The sequence below is a fragment of the Parasteatoda tepidariorum genome, chromosome 6, assembly GCF_043381705.1.
Source record: "Parasteatoda tepidariorum isolate YZ-2023 chromosome 6, CAS_Ptep_4.0, whole genome shotgun sequence".
NCBI lineage: Eukaryota > Metazoa > Arthropoda > Arachnida > Araneae > Theridiidae > Parasteatoda > Parasteatoda tepidariorum.
In genome coordinates, this window is record NC_092209.1 from 19,305,137 (window position 1) to 19,326,605 (window position 21,469).

Below are 21,469 nucleotides of genomic sequence, written 5' to 3' on the forward strand. Positions count from 1 at the left end.
GCATCGTAAGTGTTCTTTAAAGGCATTATTAAATATAAATAAGATAAAGGCATTATGAAATATAGATAAAGATAAAATAATATTATTTTTAAGAAAAAATTACACTCGTTCAGAGAAATTTTTTTTTACTAAATTGAATAATTTATTATTTTGTGCAAGTCATGGGAAGTTACTGGTGGAAGTCATGGAAAATTATGGAAAGTCACGGATTTGAAACTTCTAAATTTAGCAGATATCTCGTAATTGGCAACACCCCAAGTTTCTTTCAGCAATCAAATTAGTTTTGAAGATTTTAAATTCCCCTTTATCAATTGCAAAACGTCAAAATTTCATATCGTGTATTTTTCCTCGTTTAGATATTAATTGAGCCCACAAGTTAGCATGTTTTTTTTTTACTTCCTCTTTGGAAAGGTTTTTAAAACTATGGGCAGTGATTATATTAGTTTATCGTTAACTATTTTCAATATAAAAGACAGCTATTTCAAAACACCTCCTGCATTTTGTCAAAGTAAAATCATGATTTTATTTATTAATTTATTATTCTTATTTTTAACAGATCAAGCCCGGAAAAGCAGTGGAAGTATATATGCCAATCGTACCCACCCGTTTAGGTGACATTGATGTGACCATCATGACAAAATCTCAAGTTGCCAAAGACATCATCACACGACGCATACACGTTGAGGTTTGTTCGATTCATCAATTTATAATACTCCAAATCTATTATAAAAACTTTTGCTGAGCAAAATAATTTTTAGCTTCGGACTATATGCTTAAAATCTCTGTATATTTTATGTTCTTCATTTACTATGAATAACTGCGATTTTTTTTTCGATTTCAAATTACATTTCTGATTATTATTATTTCTTTAATTAGGCTGATGGTATACCTCAGTATCGTCACACGACTGTCCAATTAGATTTGAGTCAGGGAGCTTATCTAATTAAATATCTGGATCTGAACATTACAGAAACGCCCATTGTTCCCTACAGGCAGGAAAGGTTATACATGTTTGGATCCAACAGGGCTGAAGTTTCTGTTGTTGGTTAGTCTATGTCAATACTCTATCAATACTCTATCAATTGTTCCTGATATCCTTTCATTTCTTAAAGTGTTAAATAATTTTATTTTATTTTTCACCAAGCCTCTTCCAATGTAATTCGCAATGTAATTAATAATGTTATTCGTCATGTTCGCTCACAGTATATATGTTACGGTAAGTGGGAATAGTCGGTTATTATTAATACTAACCAAGTAAGCCGGTTGAAGTAAAGTTTGGTCAATGTCATTCTTTCGTGTTTTTATGGGGGATATTTCCATATCATGATCTATCACGCCAACTACAATCGCCTCGCCAAGCCGCCAAATTTATTTTAAACTGAAAATTTTTTTTAAAAATTTTGATATTTGCCTGGGGGTGGCTACGAGATAACCCTTCGAGCTATTAACTTTCTAAGATTTTTTTTTTTTAAAGTTTTTCGCAAGTCACTGCCCGGAAGTAACCAAGACTTGGCAAAAGAAGGTAAAGAAAGACTCGGCGATTATCATCGATTTGACCAGTTAGTATTCACATTGACCAAATTTCATTGGTTATCATTAATAATAACCGGTTAAAGTGAATAATTATCGATATTTCTCACTTTAACCGAAAGAAGCAGTTATTATTAATATTGACCGGTTATTATTAACAATAACCATATTGTTTACTTCAAACGTAACTTATATTTTTTTAAATTCTTAATAAAAAATGAAATCAAACTAGAAGGGGTAAAAATTTGCATTGAAAAGTACAGAAAAATAACAAAGTTTTGATTTTAAACCAAAAGAATTATTATTAATGTAGACCAGAGCAAAAGGATAGATTAAAATATTCAAAAACCTGATGATGGGCGAAATGCTTCAGGTACATTATGGAATTTTGGGGATTTTTATCATTATTATTCTGCCGCGCAATCGAAAAATCAACGTAAGGATAACGTTTAGATTTTTGTATGGGATATTCCGAAAAAAAAGATTTCCCACAAATAAATTTTTATTAGCTTTTTTGAAATTTTGTTTTATTGTTGATAGTATTAGCAAGGGAAGGAAAACAGCTAACGAAACGCTTTTCAGGAAATTTATCGTAAATCACTTACATTGTTTTATCGATTGCACGGCAAAATAGTTCTTAGCCTGGAGGTGAAGTTCTTCTGCAATAAATATAAATAAATTTCCAAATTTCAATTTTCTCAGATTTTATTAGGAGAATACTCTACATTTTTTAATTATTAGAGATTGTTGCAGTTTTTTTCTTAACTTTTGTATTTTTTTTCAGGGGATGTCACTGGCCCAGCTTTTCCCACAATGCCTGTCAACGCTAGTACATTGCTTCGCAAACCCTTTTGGTGCGGTGAACAAACCATGTTTAATTTCGCAGCGAATTTATATAATTTACTATATCTTAGATTGACCGGTCAGCGGCAACCTGACATTGAAAAGCAAGCTTTCAAATATCTGAATATGGGTAAGCAAAATCAATTTTCTTAATAACATAGTTATTATTTAGCTATAAGCTGCCCAGGATAAAATTTACTCAATCTTTTAAAATTCCCATATTGTTCCATTTTTAGTACATGGACTATGCAAAAAAAAATATAAGACATGGACTGAAAAATATAAGACGTGATTTGCACAAAAAATATAAGACATGGATTAGACAAAAAAAAATATTTATATATTGCTAGTAAAGAAACAAAGCTCTAAAAAACGTTTTAATGGACAAGTCTCTATACAGGGTGTCCCAAAACGACTGCATAAACTCTGCACAGCTAGATTCCTCGTTGGGAGTACATAAAAACTGCCCAAAGAAGCGTTCCTGTACGATCCATAGTTTACGAGAAAAATACGAAAAATAAGGTATGGCGTCACTGCCGGTGTAAGGAAAAAACACTTTATTGGACTTATCAACAACGGTATTTGCATATCTTTCCAGACGATAATGTTTAAAATGTTAAAATCTTATATCTGCTTTAAATTGTGCATAGTATACTGCTGTTGATATGTTCAATAATGTGTTTTTTCTTGCACCGGCAGTGACGTCATACTTTGTTTTTCGTATTTTTCTCGTAAACTATGGATCGTACAAGGAACGCTTCTTTAGGCAGTTTTTATGTACTCCCAAACGAGGAATCTGGCTATGCAGAGTTAATGTGATCGTTTTGGGACACCCTGTATATTATTGACTTTTTTTCTTTCACACAAAAGTTGCCATCCACTGATTTGTAATGACGAACAAATATACGATGTTTCATTTTCGATTTGTCAAAATAAACTGGAACGTTGAATCTCTGCTACAAATTTTGTGTCAATTGAAAACAATGTACATTTATTCAATGCGTTTTTTTTTTCAATCTAAATAAAGAACAACAACATTTATTTGTTATAAATTATTAGTTGTAAAGTACACAAAATAAAAACCGGACCACCCTGAATAACTTTTGATCTAATGATTTGATCTTCTTGTTCTAAGACTTAATGATTTGAGGGGGGTGACCTCAAATATGCTAATTAGCTAGTGCAGACGATATTTTAAGTTACGAAATCAAACACAAAAAAGTACTTTCTCTAATTCTGGGTTCTGACCCCCAAAATATATAGGGTAGCCGCAATCTTTGAAGTATGATCCCAGTAGTTTGATCTGGAGAGCGGTCCAAAGTTTAGACCCCTTAATGTTAATTTTACTTTTTGCGTATTTCACCATATCTCGAGAAATCTTTGAGCTAATTAAAAAACTTTTGCATACAATTATAAAATTCGTTTTTATCCAAAGATAATTTTATGAAAAAAATATAACTTTTAGTAAATATTTATTATTTTCGATTATTTTATTTAATAATAGTCGAAAAACTTTTGGATTGTAGGGTATTCAAACTTTTACATCATTTTAAAGAATGCAATTTTAAATGGAAAAAACTTAAGCAAAAGTGGTCGAATAGTTCTTGAGAAATCGAATTTTAAACTTACAACTTTTTCGAAGTTTGATTTCCCAGGAAATATTCGATCGTTTTCAATGAAACTTTGTATTTCACCATTTAAAATTGCCTTTTTCAAAATGATGTAAGAATTTGTAGACCTTACAATTCAAAGTTTTTCCGACTATTATTAAATAAAATAATAAAAAATAATTAATATTTCTTAAAATAATATTTTGCATGAAATCATCTTTGGATGAGCGAATTTTATAATTCTGAGAAAAAAAAATTTCAATTTGCTTAAAGAGTTCTCGAGATAAGTAGAAATACACAAAAAGTAAAATTAACGTTAAGGGTTCCAAACTTTCGAACGCTCTCCTGACCAAACTGTTTTGACCATATTTCCTAGATTGCAACTACCCCCTATATATTGGGAATTAAAAATCCAAATCCGAGGAAAAAAAGTTGTTTATTCGGAGAAAGTGCGTTTTTGTGTCTGATTTTGTAACTAAAAATATTGTCTGCACTAATCAATTATCCTATTTGAGGTCACCCCCTCGAACCATTAAGATTGAGTTCTAGAACGCGATGCTCTGATCATTAGATCGAAAGTTATTTAGGATAGTCCGTTTTTTTATTTTGTGCACTGTACAACAGATTAAAACTTTGTACAATTGTTTTTATGTTAACTTTTCATGCTTTGAATGAAAACTGTTGTTCTAGTAGATCATCATTGACTTAAATGAGGATCCTATTAAGGGACCGTTCAAATATAACGCAATCATATTTTTTAGAGACCTTTAACCTTTCCCCACCTTCTCAACAAGAATGTCTTCTTCCATACTTACGTAAGGGAGTGTCAGCAAGAATGTCCCTTCTTTTTTTCCCTTGACTTCTATTTCAGCAATCTAATTTTTGGATAAAATGCAAATGTAAGGATAAAATTCAAACTTTGCGTAAAAAATTAAAAGCAAAAAAAAACTAATTCATTTCATAAAATTTTTAGTAGAACATTCTTTAAGATTCTTCCTTCTGTTGTCAAAATGTTTGACTTCTGCAACGTTGTTGAACAGCCAACCCAATTTTGGATTTACGATTATTAATGTTCAACTCCGTAGCAGTGTAATTTTGAATCAATCCAGAAGTCAAGGTAACTCTTGGATCATTACCCACAGAGGTATGATTTGTTATAGGAACGTGGAGAACTTTGTGACTGGACAGATTTAACGTGCATCAGTCACCATGTACTACACAGGGAGTCTTCGGCCGGCGGGGATCGTACCCACGAACTCTTAGACAATGGTCCAGTGCCCTACCAACCAGGCTATCCCGGCCCTTTTTTTTAATCATTTTAACTTTTTAAAAAATTGATAAGTAATGGTTTTAGTGTCTTTTGTTGACATTGTTTACGTAAACATTGCTCAAACTCTCATCACTTATTAGCAAAAATAATCAAATCTCAAACCTTTTGATTATTACCATAAATATGTTTAATACTTAAACTGAAAGCATTTGTAAAATGTCGTTCTTTCCATTTTGAAGGTTATCAAAGGCAACTGAGTTATCAATTGAGTGATGGTTCTTTTATTCCTTTCCGTTGGAACTCAAGACCCAGTGTATGGTAAGAATTTATTATCAATAATATTCTCTATTATTATCGTTATTCAGTTAAGTTGTAGTTGTAAGAAATGGCATCTTAATTCTTTTAGATTGAAAATAAAGAAAACTACCAAGCATATTGCCAGCACCTCGAGAGAGAAAAATAAATGTTTCTATAACAATGGATAATTAGTCAATATTTAAAACGAAAAACTGAGAAAAATTCACAAGAAAGTCAATATTTAAACAAATTGCAATTTAAAAAAAAAAAGAATTATTATTNTTAAAAAAAAAAAAAAAAAAACTTGTGTTAACCAGTAAAAATGGCTTTTTTTTTCAGCAGGCAACAGATCAGCTCACATGATATTTTTTATTCATAAAATTTTTCTTCAAGTTTAATAATTAATAATTCTCACACTACTTATCAAATATTAATTTTTTTATCGACGATCTATCTGTACACTTTCCTACACCCCATCGTTACAAGTTTTTAAGTTAATTTTTGCACACTTTCACAAAATGCAACTTAAAGCGAAAAAAGTGAGCAAATATTCTTTAAAAAAGCACTCAAAATCGTAATAACTTTCGACAAATTTGAATTTCGGAGAAAAAAAAAATTGTGTTAAGTTCATAAACAGTTATGGCCCAAATTTCAACTTGGCCAGTTTTTAATTTTGAATTTGCTATCTTCCTTCTTTTTAATTATTTCTTGTTCTACTCTAAATATGATGTTATTATTAAGATATCAATTTCTAGTTTTATTTTTACTATTATGAAAGTAAAAATTCTTTATTATTAATATTTCAATTTTTTAGTTTGGCATTAAACTATTCATTTTAAATTGAAGCTAACATTTAATTTTAAAAAATCTTATTTTATTGCATTCGATTATTTGACGAACTGTATTTTACTTAAAAAAAATAAAAATATATAATTATTATAATATATATATTATTAGAATATATATAATTAGGATTGTATGTTCCTTATAGGTTGACAGCGTTTTGTGCTAGAATCTTTCATAAAGCAACATTCCAGGAATGGGAACNCTCTAAACAGACCCCTGAATATATATAATTAGGATTGTATGTTCCTTATAGGTTGACAGCGTTTTGTGCTAGAATCTTTCATAAAGCAACATTCCAGGAATGGGAACATTTTCTATTCATAGATCCTGATGTTATATCAAGAGCTGTAAATTGGTTGTTAGATCATCAGACACCAGAGGGAGCTTTTTATGAAACGGCCTCAACACTTTTTGATAGAAAAATGGATTCTGTTGTAAGTTTCATTATTTTTAATGTAAGCATTATTTTCCTTTCGAATGGATTTAACTCAATAAAAAATTCATTCAAATATTTAAACTTTATTTCTTTCTAAAAAAATATTCTTATATGCTAATTTTTTAATGCTTTCTGATTTTATAGGAAGTAGACGTAAGTATCTTTGATATTATATACCCAATATTTGCTTTATGACATAAATATCCTTGTATTGAGAAATACAGTACAGAACCCGTTATCCGGAAATCAGAAAACCGGAAAACCAAAGAACCGGAACAAAATTCGATAAATTTTCTCGCCATTTTTAAAAAAAATTGTTTTTTTCCTCGTAAGATTTTACGATTTTTCTTTCTTTTTTTAAAGATGTTTACCTTACCATCATTTTTGAAGTAATCATTAGTGTATTACTTCATCGTTTTTTCTTATTTTTAAGATTATTTCCAATTTTTTTTTTTAGTTGAGTTTAACAAAAAAAAAAAACGGCTTTTTGTAGCGATTCAGAAAACCGGAAAAATCAGTTATCCGGAATAGCGATGGTCCCGACCGTTCCGGATAATCGGTTCCCTACGTATTTGTTTTATGACATAAATATATTTTTCTATATTTAATTATAATACTTCCTTTAATTAATTTTCAATGAATATCATTTATTTAACTATGTTACTTTAAGGTATAGTTTTGTTTAAATGATAATTTTTAATTAAGAAAAATTGGTGTGATTTAATTAATACCTCTTCAATGTAATTTATGTAATCAATTACAAATTATTAGTAAACTGAGCTATTTTTTTCAATGTGTTACTTCCTCTATATTGGGTTAAAATATTTTAGATAATTAGTCATTATTTTAATAATTGTTTTATTTTATTTTTGAACTTCTTCATAAAAATATTAAACGGCACCCTTCAGTTGTTTAATTAGAATTTGCATTCTAAATGTATCCCCCTGTTAATTCATTCAAGGAAAACTATGAAGCACAAACAATAACGTTTATTGTAAAAATAATAATTATTATGCTATATATATATTTTTTCCTATTATTATATGTCTATCAATATTTGGTTTTTAATTATACGTTTATTTGTCTTCTGTATTACAGTTGGATTCTTCGTATGGTGGGCCGCGTTACAGAAACATTTCTTTAACTGCTCACGTTTTGATTACTTTATCCGAACTGAAAGATCTGCAAGGAGTAAGTTTCAAATCTTCTTGTCAACAATATTTTCGATTTTATTTTTAAACATACATCAAGGAATTCGTGCAAGTGCAAAAACACTAGAAAATATTAAAACTATATTTTTAAAATGACTTTAAAATATTTCTTTTTCTGCAATTCCATCAATGAGAATTCTTTTAGTAAGTATCATTATAACTTAAATTTTTTAATTAATATATAAACTTTACTTAGCTTAAAATCATTCAAAAGTTTATTACTATAGTCGATAATTTTTTTTAATAAAAATGCTTTAAAGTTTATAAGTATTACAAACGATGTATTTTAAATAATATATAGTCATAGTTTTGTTGTTTAATTTTTATGTATTAATTTTATTATTTTCTTCCAAAATTTACATTTTTTATGATAAGGAGAAATACAAATACATGTAATTACAATAAAATTATTAAAAGAAATTGATGAATCACACATGTGATAATTTAAATGATTTTAAAGAATTGTATGTGGTCGCAAAGAATTGTATTATGATCGCATAGATTTTTAAGATCCTTGGGGAAAAAATTGTATTAAATAATTGGAAATAAAAACATCAAAAACTATTTGATTTTTTATAAAAACGCAAAGAGCAGTCGAAAGTCAATTATTAAAAACACCCTTATGATTTTACAGGCAATCAAACTGGCTTAGATGCTTTTACCGCTTCTTTCATTAGTGATTTGGCAAATTTCGATGGTGAATTTTTTCCTTAAATACTAATTTTCGCCTCTTAATGTATAGATTTTTTTATTTCATCTTTCTTTCTAAAAATATATATCAAGGGCAACTACAGTAAACTCTGTATATTAAAATGACCATTCACTGCATAACTTAGTTTAAATACGTGACACATTATTCTTTCAAAGAATGCTTTATTTACTTCTTTTGGTAACATCTTGTGACAGATAGGCATGCAGTTATGTTAGTTATCGAATTTGTATTGAACGTAAAATATATGTCTTCAGCATATTAATCTGCTTCATGTCACAGGATGTTGGGTCCAGAATATCCACTGCTAGACGGCAAGCCCAAAAGTATCTGGAGCGAGCTCTGCATCTAGTACGAGATTTACCAGATCCTTATGAACTTGCCATCTCAACCTATGCCTTAACTATGGCCAACAGTCCTGATGCTAATGAAGCACTCAACTTTCTGGATTCAAGAATGAGAGAAGAGAGTAAGTTTTATCTCTTCGTTATTATAATCAGGGGTCTGTCCAGACATTTTGTGAAAGGTCCGTTTTTGTAAAATTGTGAAAAAATTACTCGTAATTTGTGAATATAAAATAAACGTTAAGTCACATTCTTTCAACCAGGGTCCGCTTTTGTGAATTTGTGCAAATAGGGTCCATTACTGCAAAAAAACTTTTTCAATGAGTTTTTAAATTGTAAAGACATACAAGATTATGCTCAACACTGTAAAATTATAATTAAAAAAATTAAATTTTAAAAAATAAACAGCAATTGCAGCTACTAAATTAGCGATGCAACATACAAATATTTGGTATTTAGCCTATACTGCTGGACGCAGAATATTCATTTCGAACGAATAAAGGAAGAAGCGTCTGCCGAAGACAAAATTTAGTTCGTTCACATCTGTCTTTCTTTCCCCCCTTCCTGGGAAGGGTTTATTCGATTAACAGAACAATAATGAAGATAAACAAATTTGTGAAGAGTCCGTTTTTATGAAAAGATATTTTGTGAAGGGTCCGTTAACAGACCCAAATTTCTTCTAAACAGAAGCCTGATAATAGTGCAATAGTTAGCCACCAAGTTGCGGAAATCTATAGTACCTGCTAAAACTTTTTAGTTTTCTTTAAACGCAGGGCCCGTGCTAAGGATTTCAAATTATTACCCAAGCATTAAAAGTACTTCCCAATTTTCGAAAGTCTTCGACAAATGTTAAATTCTAATGAACACAAATGAAAAAAAATGTTAAATTTTTAATTTTAAATTTTAATGAAATAGAAATTAATGGGGAAAATGTTTTATCAGAAAAACTATTGCGCGTTTACTGTCTATGTATGATAGATCAAAGTGCTCTTATTTTTTTCGCATATTAAGTCTCAATGCTTTTTATATTTTTGAATTAAAATTTAATTTTTTTCTGGGCCAGGATAGCCTGGTTGGTAGGTCGTTAGGCCCGTGTCCAAGGAGTCATGTGTTCGATCCCCTCCGGATGAAGACTCGCCATGTACAAAATGTTGACTGGTGCTTGATAAATCTCTTGGGTAGGGCCAGGATAACCTGGTTGGTAAGGCGTTGGATTCTCGAGCTTGAATCCCGCCGGCTGAAGAATCTCCGTGTACTAAATGGTGACTGGTGTACGTTAAGTCTGTCGGGGTCACAAAATCCTCCAAGTTTCCATCACAAATCAATATCACTGGCGGTACTGAGTTGAATATTGGTAATCGTAAATTAAAAATTTAGGTCGGCTGTTCAACGACGGTTCTAAAAAAATCTAGTAGGGTCACAAAGTCCACCAAGTTCTCATAATAAATCAATACCTCTAAAGGTACTGGATCTGATATTGATCGTGCTAGTTCAGGTCAAAATTACGATCTGCGGATGGATGGATGGTGTGTGAATGTGTGCTCCTTGTAAAACGGGCTGCTACGCATGTATGAAGCAGAAGTTGAATTCTTGACCATAGATGGCGCCACTGGAAAACAGGGAAAAGCCCTCCCCTCTTCCTTAAAATAGGTTTATTAGTATTGGCAAGTGTGGCTGGGTGGCGCAGTTGGTTTGTCGTCGGCCTTCTGAGCACAAGTTTGCGGGTTCGATCCCATAATTGAATTGAATCCCAGCTCATTGGAAATAAAAAAAAAAAGTATTGGCAAGTGGCATAAGACACCAACCATTCTTTTTTTCTCTACATTGCAGTTTAAGATAAAATTTTGATTAAAAAACGTCTTTTTAACAATGTTCCTTCGATGTTCTAGGTGGAATGCGTTATTGGGGTCGCGAAAGAGTGAAAGGACAAACAGTCAAAATCGAAAACACCCGTCCCTACATAATCTCTCGTCTACCAGATAAGTATGATGCTTCTAGTATAGAGGCCACTGGATACGGTCTCTTGGTACACGTTGAACGGAATGCTGTCATACAAAGGGAGATTGTTGAATGGTTGAACTCACAAAGACTGACAGTTGGTGGATGGGCTTCCACTCAGGTAAATAAGATTTTATTTTATTAACAACATTTAAAATAAACCTTTACAAAAACAAGTGGCTGATCTGAAAATCTTTGTTAATATCATAGATTTAATTAAAATAGTCATCATCATTATCATCATAGCTGGCCAGACAGCCCAATGTGGGCCAATGCCTTCCTCTGAATATTTCTCCATAACGACTTCCGATTTATCTTTGATCTCCAATTCTTTTCATTCATTGAAAGGAAATCAGATTCCACCGAGTCATCCCATCTTTACCGCGGCCTTCACCGATTTTTTCCCCCCAGTAGTTCTAAAACACAGTATCTTTTTATTTCATCACTCATTCGAATCGAGTAGGCCATCCAATTCATTCTATTTGTTTTTATGTATTCATTATTAAAAAAAAAAAATAGTATTTTATACAATATTTAGTGCTTTCATTATTTATATTTTTGAGCAAAATATTAATTTTACTTCACAAAAATTTAAAAGGAAATTTTTTTTACAATTTATCTGCTAAATGAAAGCGCTACTTACAACGGAGACAAAGTCGAAATGATCAAAAATGAAAGTTATAAAGCACAAAAATGAATTAGAAAAAGTTTAAAAGGCAGCATGTTGATATTCGCTTCGCTTGGAGCTTGGCGAACATTTAGCGTGCACTTTGATGTAAACAGGCTCTCTCCATAGGGATAATGGTTTTTTTTCTTAACTTGCAACAGTGTGTAACATTTGATTAGGCACACAAACACATGGGCAATAGTCGATTTATTCATCTACATAACATATTTTATTAATTATTGCTATTGTGCGATTCATGGCAAGTTCAGGCCTACCAACTACTACGCTTTTTGCAAAATATTTTATAGAGTAGAGACATTAAAAAAACCAAAGCTTTTAGAATTTTTGGTAATTTTGCTAACATTTTAAAAGCCTCAATACGAAAGAGGTGGAACAAAGTGGCATTGCTTATGAACTTTTAACTCATTTATATGTAATGGTGTGGGAAACAAGTTTAAATGAATAATAAACAATGCGCATAAACAGCTAACACAAGAATAAATTTTTACTAGCGTATGAAGTTGGCAGCCCTGAAAGTTATCTGCGGAACTACATAATTTCTCTTTACTATTCTTTTATTGATAAACAAATTTTGAACTAGTAAAATAAAAGAATGTTTTTAAAACGCTTTCATGAAGAATGAAATTTCTATGAATAGTCGTGTGTTTTCTGACAGCTCCACTAAAATAATTTTCAAGAGGTTTAGGAAAAACTTTTTATTAAATATGCGTTGTGCTCGTAGAAACAGGGTTTCATTTAGGTCTTTATAACAGTAAATTAATCATTTATTAAAATTATCTTTACTAAATCCTTACCCAAAATAAACTAGTTCGACTGTAAAATAATAATACTGATGCCCATAGTACATGGTTGGCGTAATCAATCCATAACTAATTAAGACTCACTTGGTCTAATATATGTTTTATGCTATCTGTCTGCTTAACATTGTTTTAAATAAATACGTTATTAAAAACTAATTTTAGTATTCTATGGCTTATATTTAAATTATTTAGTATCAATCTTCTCATTTAGTTATGATTTATTGATGGGTTTAATGACATTAGCATTTAATTTCATTTTGATTAATAGTAAAAAATAAGACCATTAGACTTTTAATACATAACTTGTATGCAAGGATAGTTATCATCCACTAAGATAGTTATCATCCATTAGGATAGCTATTATCAATTAAGAGATAGCTAATTAGTCATAATATGGAAAATATAATAAATCTTATTTTATATTGAAAAATATAGTCTATTGCTATCTTCTAAATTTATATTTAACATAAATTCATAATTTTACATTTTACATGATTTCACAATTTATTGAATAGTCACTGTCTTTTCGTACGTTAGGATTCTATCGTTGCAATGCAAGCATTAATAGAACATGCAATCCAGTCTCGTATACGTGATGTTGTTGATGTAACAGTTACCATTGAAGTACCATCAGTGCCTGGCTTCGTGAAACAGTTACACATAGGAGATGATAATCTATCAAAACAACAGAAATTTGAAGTAAGTAAAGATTTTCAGAAGTGTTTTTTTTTTAATTTAATATTATTAATGTCTTTATTGTATTTCATTACAGATTGATAATGCTTGGGGTGTTGTTCTCGTGCGAGCTCAGGGATCGGGAGTTGCTTTAGTTCAATTGTCGATACAGTACAATGTGGACTGGCCTCACTTACAAACACCTCCACCAGTGGAAGCTTTTGCACTCCAAGTGAGAGGTTACTACTACGGACGAAATAGCTCCCATATTGAAATCAGTTCATGTCAAAGGTATGCATGAGTTTTTTATTATTATTATTCAGATTAAAATTAGAAAATTAATACGCCAAAAAAAATCCCCGCATTATAAAATCAGCTGTTTTTGTAAATCAAATCTGCAGGAATGGAATCTTTACAATACCGAAACATGCAAAAGCCATTTTTATCTACGTTTTGCAAAATCGAATTTTTATTAAGCCTATATTTTAAAAATAAAAAACACTACTTTTTCTTGATTAAAAAATTAGAATTTTCATTTTTCTCAAGTTTTCTAAGATATATTCGCGATCTCAACATTCGAAAACGCCATCTTCCCCCTTCTCTCTCCATCTCTTCTCAGTTTTACGATACTACGATAATTTCCCCTTTCTTAATATTTTTCGTATTTAACTTCAAAAAAACAAAAAAAAAAACATTAATTCCGATTCGATACTTTTCCCTTTTTTAATATTTTTCGTATTTAACTTCGAAATTTTTTTTTAAAACTTTCACGATGCTTTCTTTTAGAACAATATTCAATATAGTTTTCAGAGTACAAAATAATTTCAGAACTTAAAAATTTTCAATCTATTTAAAAATCAAGAATGAAACAAACGTACTTCCTTCTGCTATGATTCTCCACACGCTAATGGTGAAAGCATGTGAAATGTTGCCAAAGGTAGAGAATTCTGCTCTACGACACCTGTAGCCCATTTCAATCGCCAACAGCATCTAAATAAGAAATTTAAATAACAGCATCTAAATAATAACTTTTGTTCCTTAAGGTGGACTTACTTAGAAGAAAGTGAAAAGAGTGGTATGGCAGTACTGGAAGTCAGTATACCGACAGGATATGTCATTCAGCAACAAGACTTGGATACTTATGTACACTCCGGAAGAGTTAGGAATCTCAGAGAGGCTCGTTACGATGAGAGAAAAGTCTCTTTTTATTTTAACTATGTAAGTAACTGTTATTCACTTTTTGACATTTTCCTTTATTTTTTCAGCTAGCAATTAGCCAAATGTTGTCAAAAAAAAGTTTAAATAAGCCGTGTGCCTCATAAGGTTTACACATTTACATTTTCCCCTCTATTCTAAGTACTAACTGAAATTCAAGCATTCCCGCATCAAGGGGGTCATGGATGTTAAGGTGGCACAGTTTAGAGACCAATGGCAGGATTGAAGCAATATGTTTAGATGAACCATGGGGATAGAGCGTTCTCCATCCAATGAGGTGAACCGGGTTCGAATCCCAGCGATGACTGGTCGGTACGAATTCCGCAACCCGTTTGCACCGACCACAGTGCTGACGTAAAATATCCTTAATTGAAGACGAATCATGGGTTAGAGTCCCCTTGCCGTCGGGCTAAAAGTGAGAGGTTTTCGCGGTTTTCCTCGCCCTATTACGTAAATGTGGGTTAGTTCCATCAATAAGTCCTCCACGAAGGCAATCTCTCAATACTTGATCCAGGAGTTCCCTTTACTCCTGAATTAGGTTCAAAATTACAAGGCTACGGAGTTTAGTAGTCGTAAACCCAAAAATGGGTCGGCTGTTATAAAATGAAAAAGTATGTTTAGGATTGTGCTCATGCCGTTATTACTTTTATCTTAAGCTAGTAACCATCTACCTTAAGCTGAGTAGGTTCCAGTCTTTGTGGGAAAACGAGATATCGCCCATGTTATCCTTTGTTTGTCAAAAGGTACGTCTAGGTTAACTGAGTTAGCATGATTTATATAATAGTGAATTGATGTTTAATAATTGTAGTGGTAGTTACGCCACAATGCTTCTTCACCAGAATTTTATCAGGGATAGAATTCGATGAATGGATATCACTAGTTGCCGCATTTGTGAAACGTCGTGAGAGCTGTATCAAGTTAACTGTTTTACTATTACACAACCATGGTTACGTTTTGATTCGAATCCGCTACCTCTGTTTTAAATAGCGTTTGGTGGGAAAACGAGATTGCTGTAAAAAATAATTTTAAAGAAATCACTATTATTCCTGGAATTTATTATATATGTTACCGACAAAGTATGAAATCCGGCATTATGTATAATGCCGGATGCTATTTAAGCAAAGTATGAAATAAACGTCCTGATGAGGTTATATAAATGATGTGCATGTTACTGTGAATGACCGAAATCGGTGGTTGTTGACTTTCACCGATGAATGTTGACAATCACATAGTCGCTTTGGTGAATGTCCGAAATATTTATTACATCCGATTTGATATTTATTTATTCGTGGATATAATTACATTTATTCTATATTTTAATGCTTACTGACGATAGATTAGAAGAAACATAAGTGTTTGGAGGATCGGTCAAATGTATACCGGGCAGTGGCCCTCGACCTTAAAAAAAGATCAGTGTAGGGTATACAGGGCAAATGTATACCGGACAGTGATCCTTGACCTTAAAAAAACATCAGTGTAGGATATACCGGGAAATGGTTTTTTTAAGGTCAAGTGTCATTGCCCGGTATACCCTACACTGATGTTTTTTTAAGGTCAAGGGCCACTGCCCGGTATACCCTACACTGATGTTTCTTCTATTCTTATATATTGTCAGTAAGTATTAAAATATCGAATAAATGTAATTATATCCACGCTTAAATTAATATGAAATCGGATGTAATAAATATTTCGGACATTCACCAAAGCGATTTTGTGATTGTCAACATTCACTGGTGAAAGTCAACAACCACCGATTTCGGTCATTCACAGTAACATGCACATCATTTACATAATAACCTCATCAGGACGTTTATTTCATACTTTGCCTAGATAGCATCCGGCTTTATATAGAATGCCTAGACAAAGTATGTAATACTTCTCATATTTCATACTTTGCCGGTCACATATACGTATGTATTGTTACACATCCATGTGAAACCTAGTTTGCATTAATTGTGTTCTTTTAATTTGGCAAATTGCTAGCTACAAGACCATTATAACTATTATCTAATAAAATATTTAAATATCATGTTTCATTGGTAACTGTTTTCTTTTTTTTTCATAAAGCTTGATCAACATAGTACATGTGTGTCTTTCAAAATTCAGAGGTGGTACCCTGTTGCAAACATGACTAGATGGTTACCTGTGCGAGTATATGATTACTACGCACCAGGTGAGTAATTAAAATATATCTGCCAGTTATGTTATGTAGATGCCAGTTATGTTTAGAAAAAGAAATCAATTTATATCATTTATGTTAACACTAATTAAATTACAAATCGTAATCTTTCGATAAGCATTCATTTTTTAAAATCATTTCTGTTCAGTTTCAGTTTATTCAGATTTTCAGTTACTTTATTAAGGACTAGTTAGTTATTTTACTAAAGGCTAGTTTCAAGTGATACTATTTTATATATTAAAGCTTTTTTAACAGTGCGTCTATTTGGGGACGCGAGTAAAAATTAAAGTTTTCTATGAAGTCTATCTTTAACATATAATTTTTAATTTACATAAAAAAATACATCTACTTAAAAACAGTACGCAAAATGAAAAACGGACCACGCTGAATATCAATTCACATTCCACAACTCAATCTTAAAGTGAGGTCTGGGGTGTGACCTCAAATGCTAATGTATTAGTGTAGACGACAATTTAAGTTACGAAATCAGTCAATAAAACGTACTTTCTCTAGTACCTTTCTTTAGTACCTTTTTTTCGACGGGTACGGGGAGTAGCTGCAATCTGGGAAATATGGTCCCAATAATTTTGTCACGAAGGTTCTCCAAAATTTTGAACCCTTAATGTTTATTTATTATTTTTTTTTTTTTTTTTTTTTTTTTTTTTTTTTTTTTTTTTTTTTTGCATATTGTGTCATATCTCGAGAACTTTTGAAGCGAATGGAACAATTATTGAACACTACTCTAAAATTTGTTTATCAAAAATTTTTTCTACGAAAGGAAATATTTTTAGTACATATTTATTATTTTATTCAATATTAATCGGAAAAATATTGTAAAGTAATCAGCTTTTTAAATAATTTTAAAGAATACAATATTAAATGACAAAATACAAAAATTGAGTGAATTCGGTCGAATAGTTTCTGAGATATCGAATTTTGAAAAAATCGTATTTTATTTCATTTTAGCAAGTATTTTAAAATGTATATATTAAGATCGGTATCGATTACCGAACCTTCTTTATTGCACCAATGAAATTAGTTGGCACACAAAATTTAAAAATAACGATATAACTCTGCCGGTTATGGCCCATTAAGTATAAACTTTTTAATTTATTGTTCTTGCCTATGTGACATTATTTTATTTACTTTTTATTGTTCTATTTCAGAGCGATTTAACGAAACGATGTTCGATGTATACAATTTGTTCGTGCTCAGCATCTGCCAAGTTTGTGGGTCTTATCAGTGCCCTTACTGTCCTATCTTCAGTTGGAGCAGCATCGTTGTTTCTAGTCCCATCATCCTTTTGGCGTCCATTTTCTCATGGTTCATCTTATACAGAAATATGTCCATTTAGGAAAATAAAATTACTTAGTTAATCGAACTGAAGTGAACAAATTATCAAAGAGATCGTTTTAGGATACTTCGTGGTAAATATTTAGGATCTGGACCTTATTAGACTGTGATAAGCTTTCCTAAAATTACTCATTGACATAATTTTATTAGTTTAGTTACCACGTGTGGCAACATTGTGAGAAGTTACTCATTTCTTGCTGTACAAGTTCATCAGAGATATTGGGTGTTTTCACAAATTCCAAAAAGAAAATCAAAAAAGTATAATACTTTTGCATAGGTTGTGTTTGTATATATGTTTAAAATTCTATCATGTGGGTTAAAGTTGTAAATATATTTTGTAGGTACGATGAATTTGCATTTATTTTATTGTTTCATTGTAATTATAGCACGATTTACAAATTTTGAACTGTGTTAAAAATTTGTTTTGCATTAGTTTTGTTTTAAAACTTGGAAAGAATATTGTTTTTTTTTTCTTTTTTAGCTGCAATTTTTCTTGCTATTTTTAACCCCTTAAACATTCACTTAAAAGTTAAGCACTTATTTTTTAATGTTTATTTATTTACAAAAGACTTGTCTGCAAAATTATAGACAGTTTAAGCAAATACAAGACAGTTGTGTAGGCTGAAAAACGTTTAAATTTTTTAAAGCCACTCGAATTTGGATCTGGTAAAAATACTGACTTTTTCTTTATTTGCGAACTGAGGTGAATAGACAAAGGGTGTTCTTTAGCGACAGCTATTTATATTCCTTTTAGGAGTCTTTGTAAAAAATGAAATTGAAAACTATGAGTCGACAAATTCAAAATTTAATATCTAAAAAAAATGTTTAAACATTTTGACTAATCATTAAGGCTGATCAAAATAAAAAAAGAAAAGAAATTTCAAATGTCAGAAGAAGTAAAAGGAGGTGAAATGTAGCTATTAGAAAAACTTTCAAGCTTCAAGGTGCAAACAAATTACTCTTCATATTTTTAATCTCACATTCCTCAGTTGTCATTGGTTAGATTTTGTTTAAGTTTTTGCATTTTTATCACTTATACATACTTGCTATTATATTAAGTGATTTAAAAATATAAAAGTGATTGTGATTATGATAGTGATTTCACTTATATTAATTTGGTGATTTTTGACAAGGATACTAAATATTAAGCGAGGTAATTACAGAACGCCTTGGATAAATATCAATCAAACGATGTAATTGTTATCTTCTAAATCTCTATGAATACAATAGTTTAAGTGACAGTTACAAATTCTTCAAACATTGAAGATAAAAAAAATTTTAATTAAGAAATAATGAATTTGATTTAATTTTAAATGTTATTAAGTTTCATACATACACGTTTTGTTTTTAGAATTTGAAAAAAAATCTATAATGCTATTGTGCTTATCAGTCTCAGAAGAGTGACCTTTTATTTGTTCATTTTATGTATTTTTATTTTATAAATCTCCTAGTCTTGTGTTCATCTAAAATCCATTTTAATATAAATAGAAGATAATAATTTGTTTTTTACAATTTATACCGGTGTATACAGCTGGACAGATCTGATTTGTATTTTTATTTTTGGAAAATGTGTTTAGTTTTATATTTTTTATGAATTATGTTTTGTTGGATGGTATATTTGTTTCATTTCTATTTTATGTGAAATGCTGTACTTAATGAAGTAAATTAAATCTTTAATAAATGCTTTTTATAACTTAAAATTTTTTTTATTACTTTTTCTTTCAAATATTAGAATGATTAAAAAAAATTTGATTCTTACTACTTTTTGGGCAGTTTAATGGCACGTAAATATCTAATTATTTAAGTTGAATGGATTTTGTTTCAAGATTAAAGTAGGAAAGAACACACAATAAAAATATGCTAAATATTGAAATTTATCTTTTTTCATGTCGGAAATAAAAATGACTAAATAATGTAAATTATAATTGAGTGTTTTTTAATAATATTTTGTCGTATTTACTGGTTTACAATCTTCTGATTTACGCATTTCTGAGCAAAAATCACATTTGCTGCCATTCTTTAAATTCTGAACCTCAGGAAGTTACGACAACAAAAAGTATCGATTCTAAGAGGGTTTTTTGTGTTTTTTATTTCCTTGTCTTTTACCATCATTTAAAAGAATGTAAAATGCAAGGGGGGGAAAAAGAGAAAAAAAACTCTCAGAATTTATACTTTTTGCCACCTTAACCTCCTGAGATCCGAGCTTTAAAGAATGACGGAAAATGTTAGTTTTATTTAGAAATGTGTAGATTAGAAGAAAGTAAACCCGCATATGCGATTTTTTTTTTTTTTTTTTTTTGTACTTCGCGATATCTCGGGAACTNTTTTTTTTTTTTTTTGCATTCTTTCAAATCATGGTACTTGGATCTTGGCTAAGGGGATAGAGTATCAATACACAAAAAGTATCGATTCTTAGAGGTTTTTTTTCCTTATCTTTTACCATCATTTAAAAGAATGCTACACAAAGGGAGAAAATAGGAAAAAAAAAACTCTCGGAATTGATACTTTTTGCCACCTTAACTTCCTAAAATCCAAGTTTTAAAGAATGGCAGAAAATACTATTTTTATTTAGAAATGTGCCGAATAGAGGACAGTAAACACGTAANACACAAAAAGTATCGATTCTTAGAGGGTTTTTTTCCTTATCTTTTACCATCATTTAAAAGAATGCTAAACAAAGGGAGAAAATAGGAAAAAAAACTCTCGGAATTGATACTTTTTGCCACATTAACTTCCTAAAATCCAAGTTTTAAAGAATGGCAGAAAATACTATTTTTATTTAGAAATGTGCAGAATAGAAGACAGTAAACACGTAAATATGATAAAATATATTTTTAGCATTCTTTCAAATTTTGGAAGTTAGAGCCGCGGTGGGTCCCGCAGTGGACTGATCGTTAAGACACGGTTCCCAGCAAATCACCGAAGTCAAGCATCACTGGCTACGGTCAGTGTGCGGGTGGGTGACCACTTGGATTAGCCTGCGTAGGGACCGAGGGTGTGCGGTATGGGTCCTCGTTAAACTGTTCTACCGTAAAGTGCTCGACTTCGCGTGCAGGTCGTCGGGCTACCGAAGCGGGGGTGCCATCCCCTCTGCAGAGGATCAAAATTGTGATGGCATGTCTTCGGATCATCCTCCGGGATGTTTCCCAGACCGTCGCCAATAGCCCATTGTGCAGCTCTAGTGCGACGTAAATGAACAATAACAAGAACTAGAGCCGCGATGGCTCAGGGATAAAGCTTTATCTACCTAATGAGATCTCCCAGATTCGAATTACAGCGAATTGATACAAATTCTGCTCCCAGCTTTTTCAGGGGCACCATATAATACTCACAGCTTTAATTAGTTTTTTAAAAAAATGATTTCTGTTAAATAATCTCTGCGAAGGATTTCTGTTCTTAGAATATTATATTAGAAAGGTAAAGGAATGAGTTCTCAAAAATTAATTGTGTGGAAATTTTACTACT

At 31.0% G+C, this 21,469-nt stretch overlaps 1 protein-coding gene across 3 annotated transcripts in view; it reads left to right on the plus strand.

Annotated features, from left to right (window-relative positions):
* The window catches only part of LOC107449648 (macroglobulin complement-related), a 122,029-nt gene extending 102,325 nt beyond the window's left edge, over positions 1-19,704 (plus strand). For all 3 annotated transcript variants that reach the window (XM_071182069.1, XM_071182068.1, XM_071182067.1), the window contains exons 24-36: positions 557-685; positions 877-1,045; positions 2,315-2,503; positions 5,493-5,571; positions 6,650-6,830; positions 7,931-8,023; positions 9,035-9,221; positions 10,986-11,215; positions 13,120-13,281; positions 13,355-13,548; positions 14,301-14,475; positions 16,540-16,645; positions 17,818-19,704. In XM_071182069.1, the coding sequence (XP_071038170.1) occupies positions 557-685; positions 877-1,045; positions 2,315-2,503; positions 5,493-5,571; positions 6,650-6,830; positions 7,931-8,023; positions 9,035-9,221; positions 10,986-11,215; positions 13,120-13,281; positions 13,355-13,548; positions 14,301-14,475; positions 16,540-16,645; positions 17,818-18,005 (2,082 nt within the window). In that variant the 3' untranslated portion in view covers positions 18,006-19,704. The remainder of the gene's footprint in view (positions 1-556; positions 686-876; positions 1,046-2,314; positions 2,504-5,492; positions 5,572-6,649; positions 6,831-7,930; positions 8,024-9,034; positions 9,222-10,985; positions 11,216-13,119; positions 13,282-13,354; positions 13,549-14,300; positions 14,476-16,539; positions 16,646-17,817) is intronic.
* Positions 19,705-21,469: the final 1,765 nt, after the last annotated feature.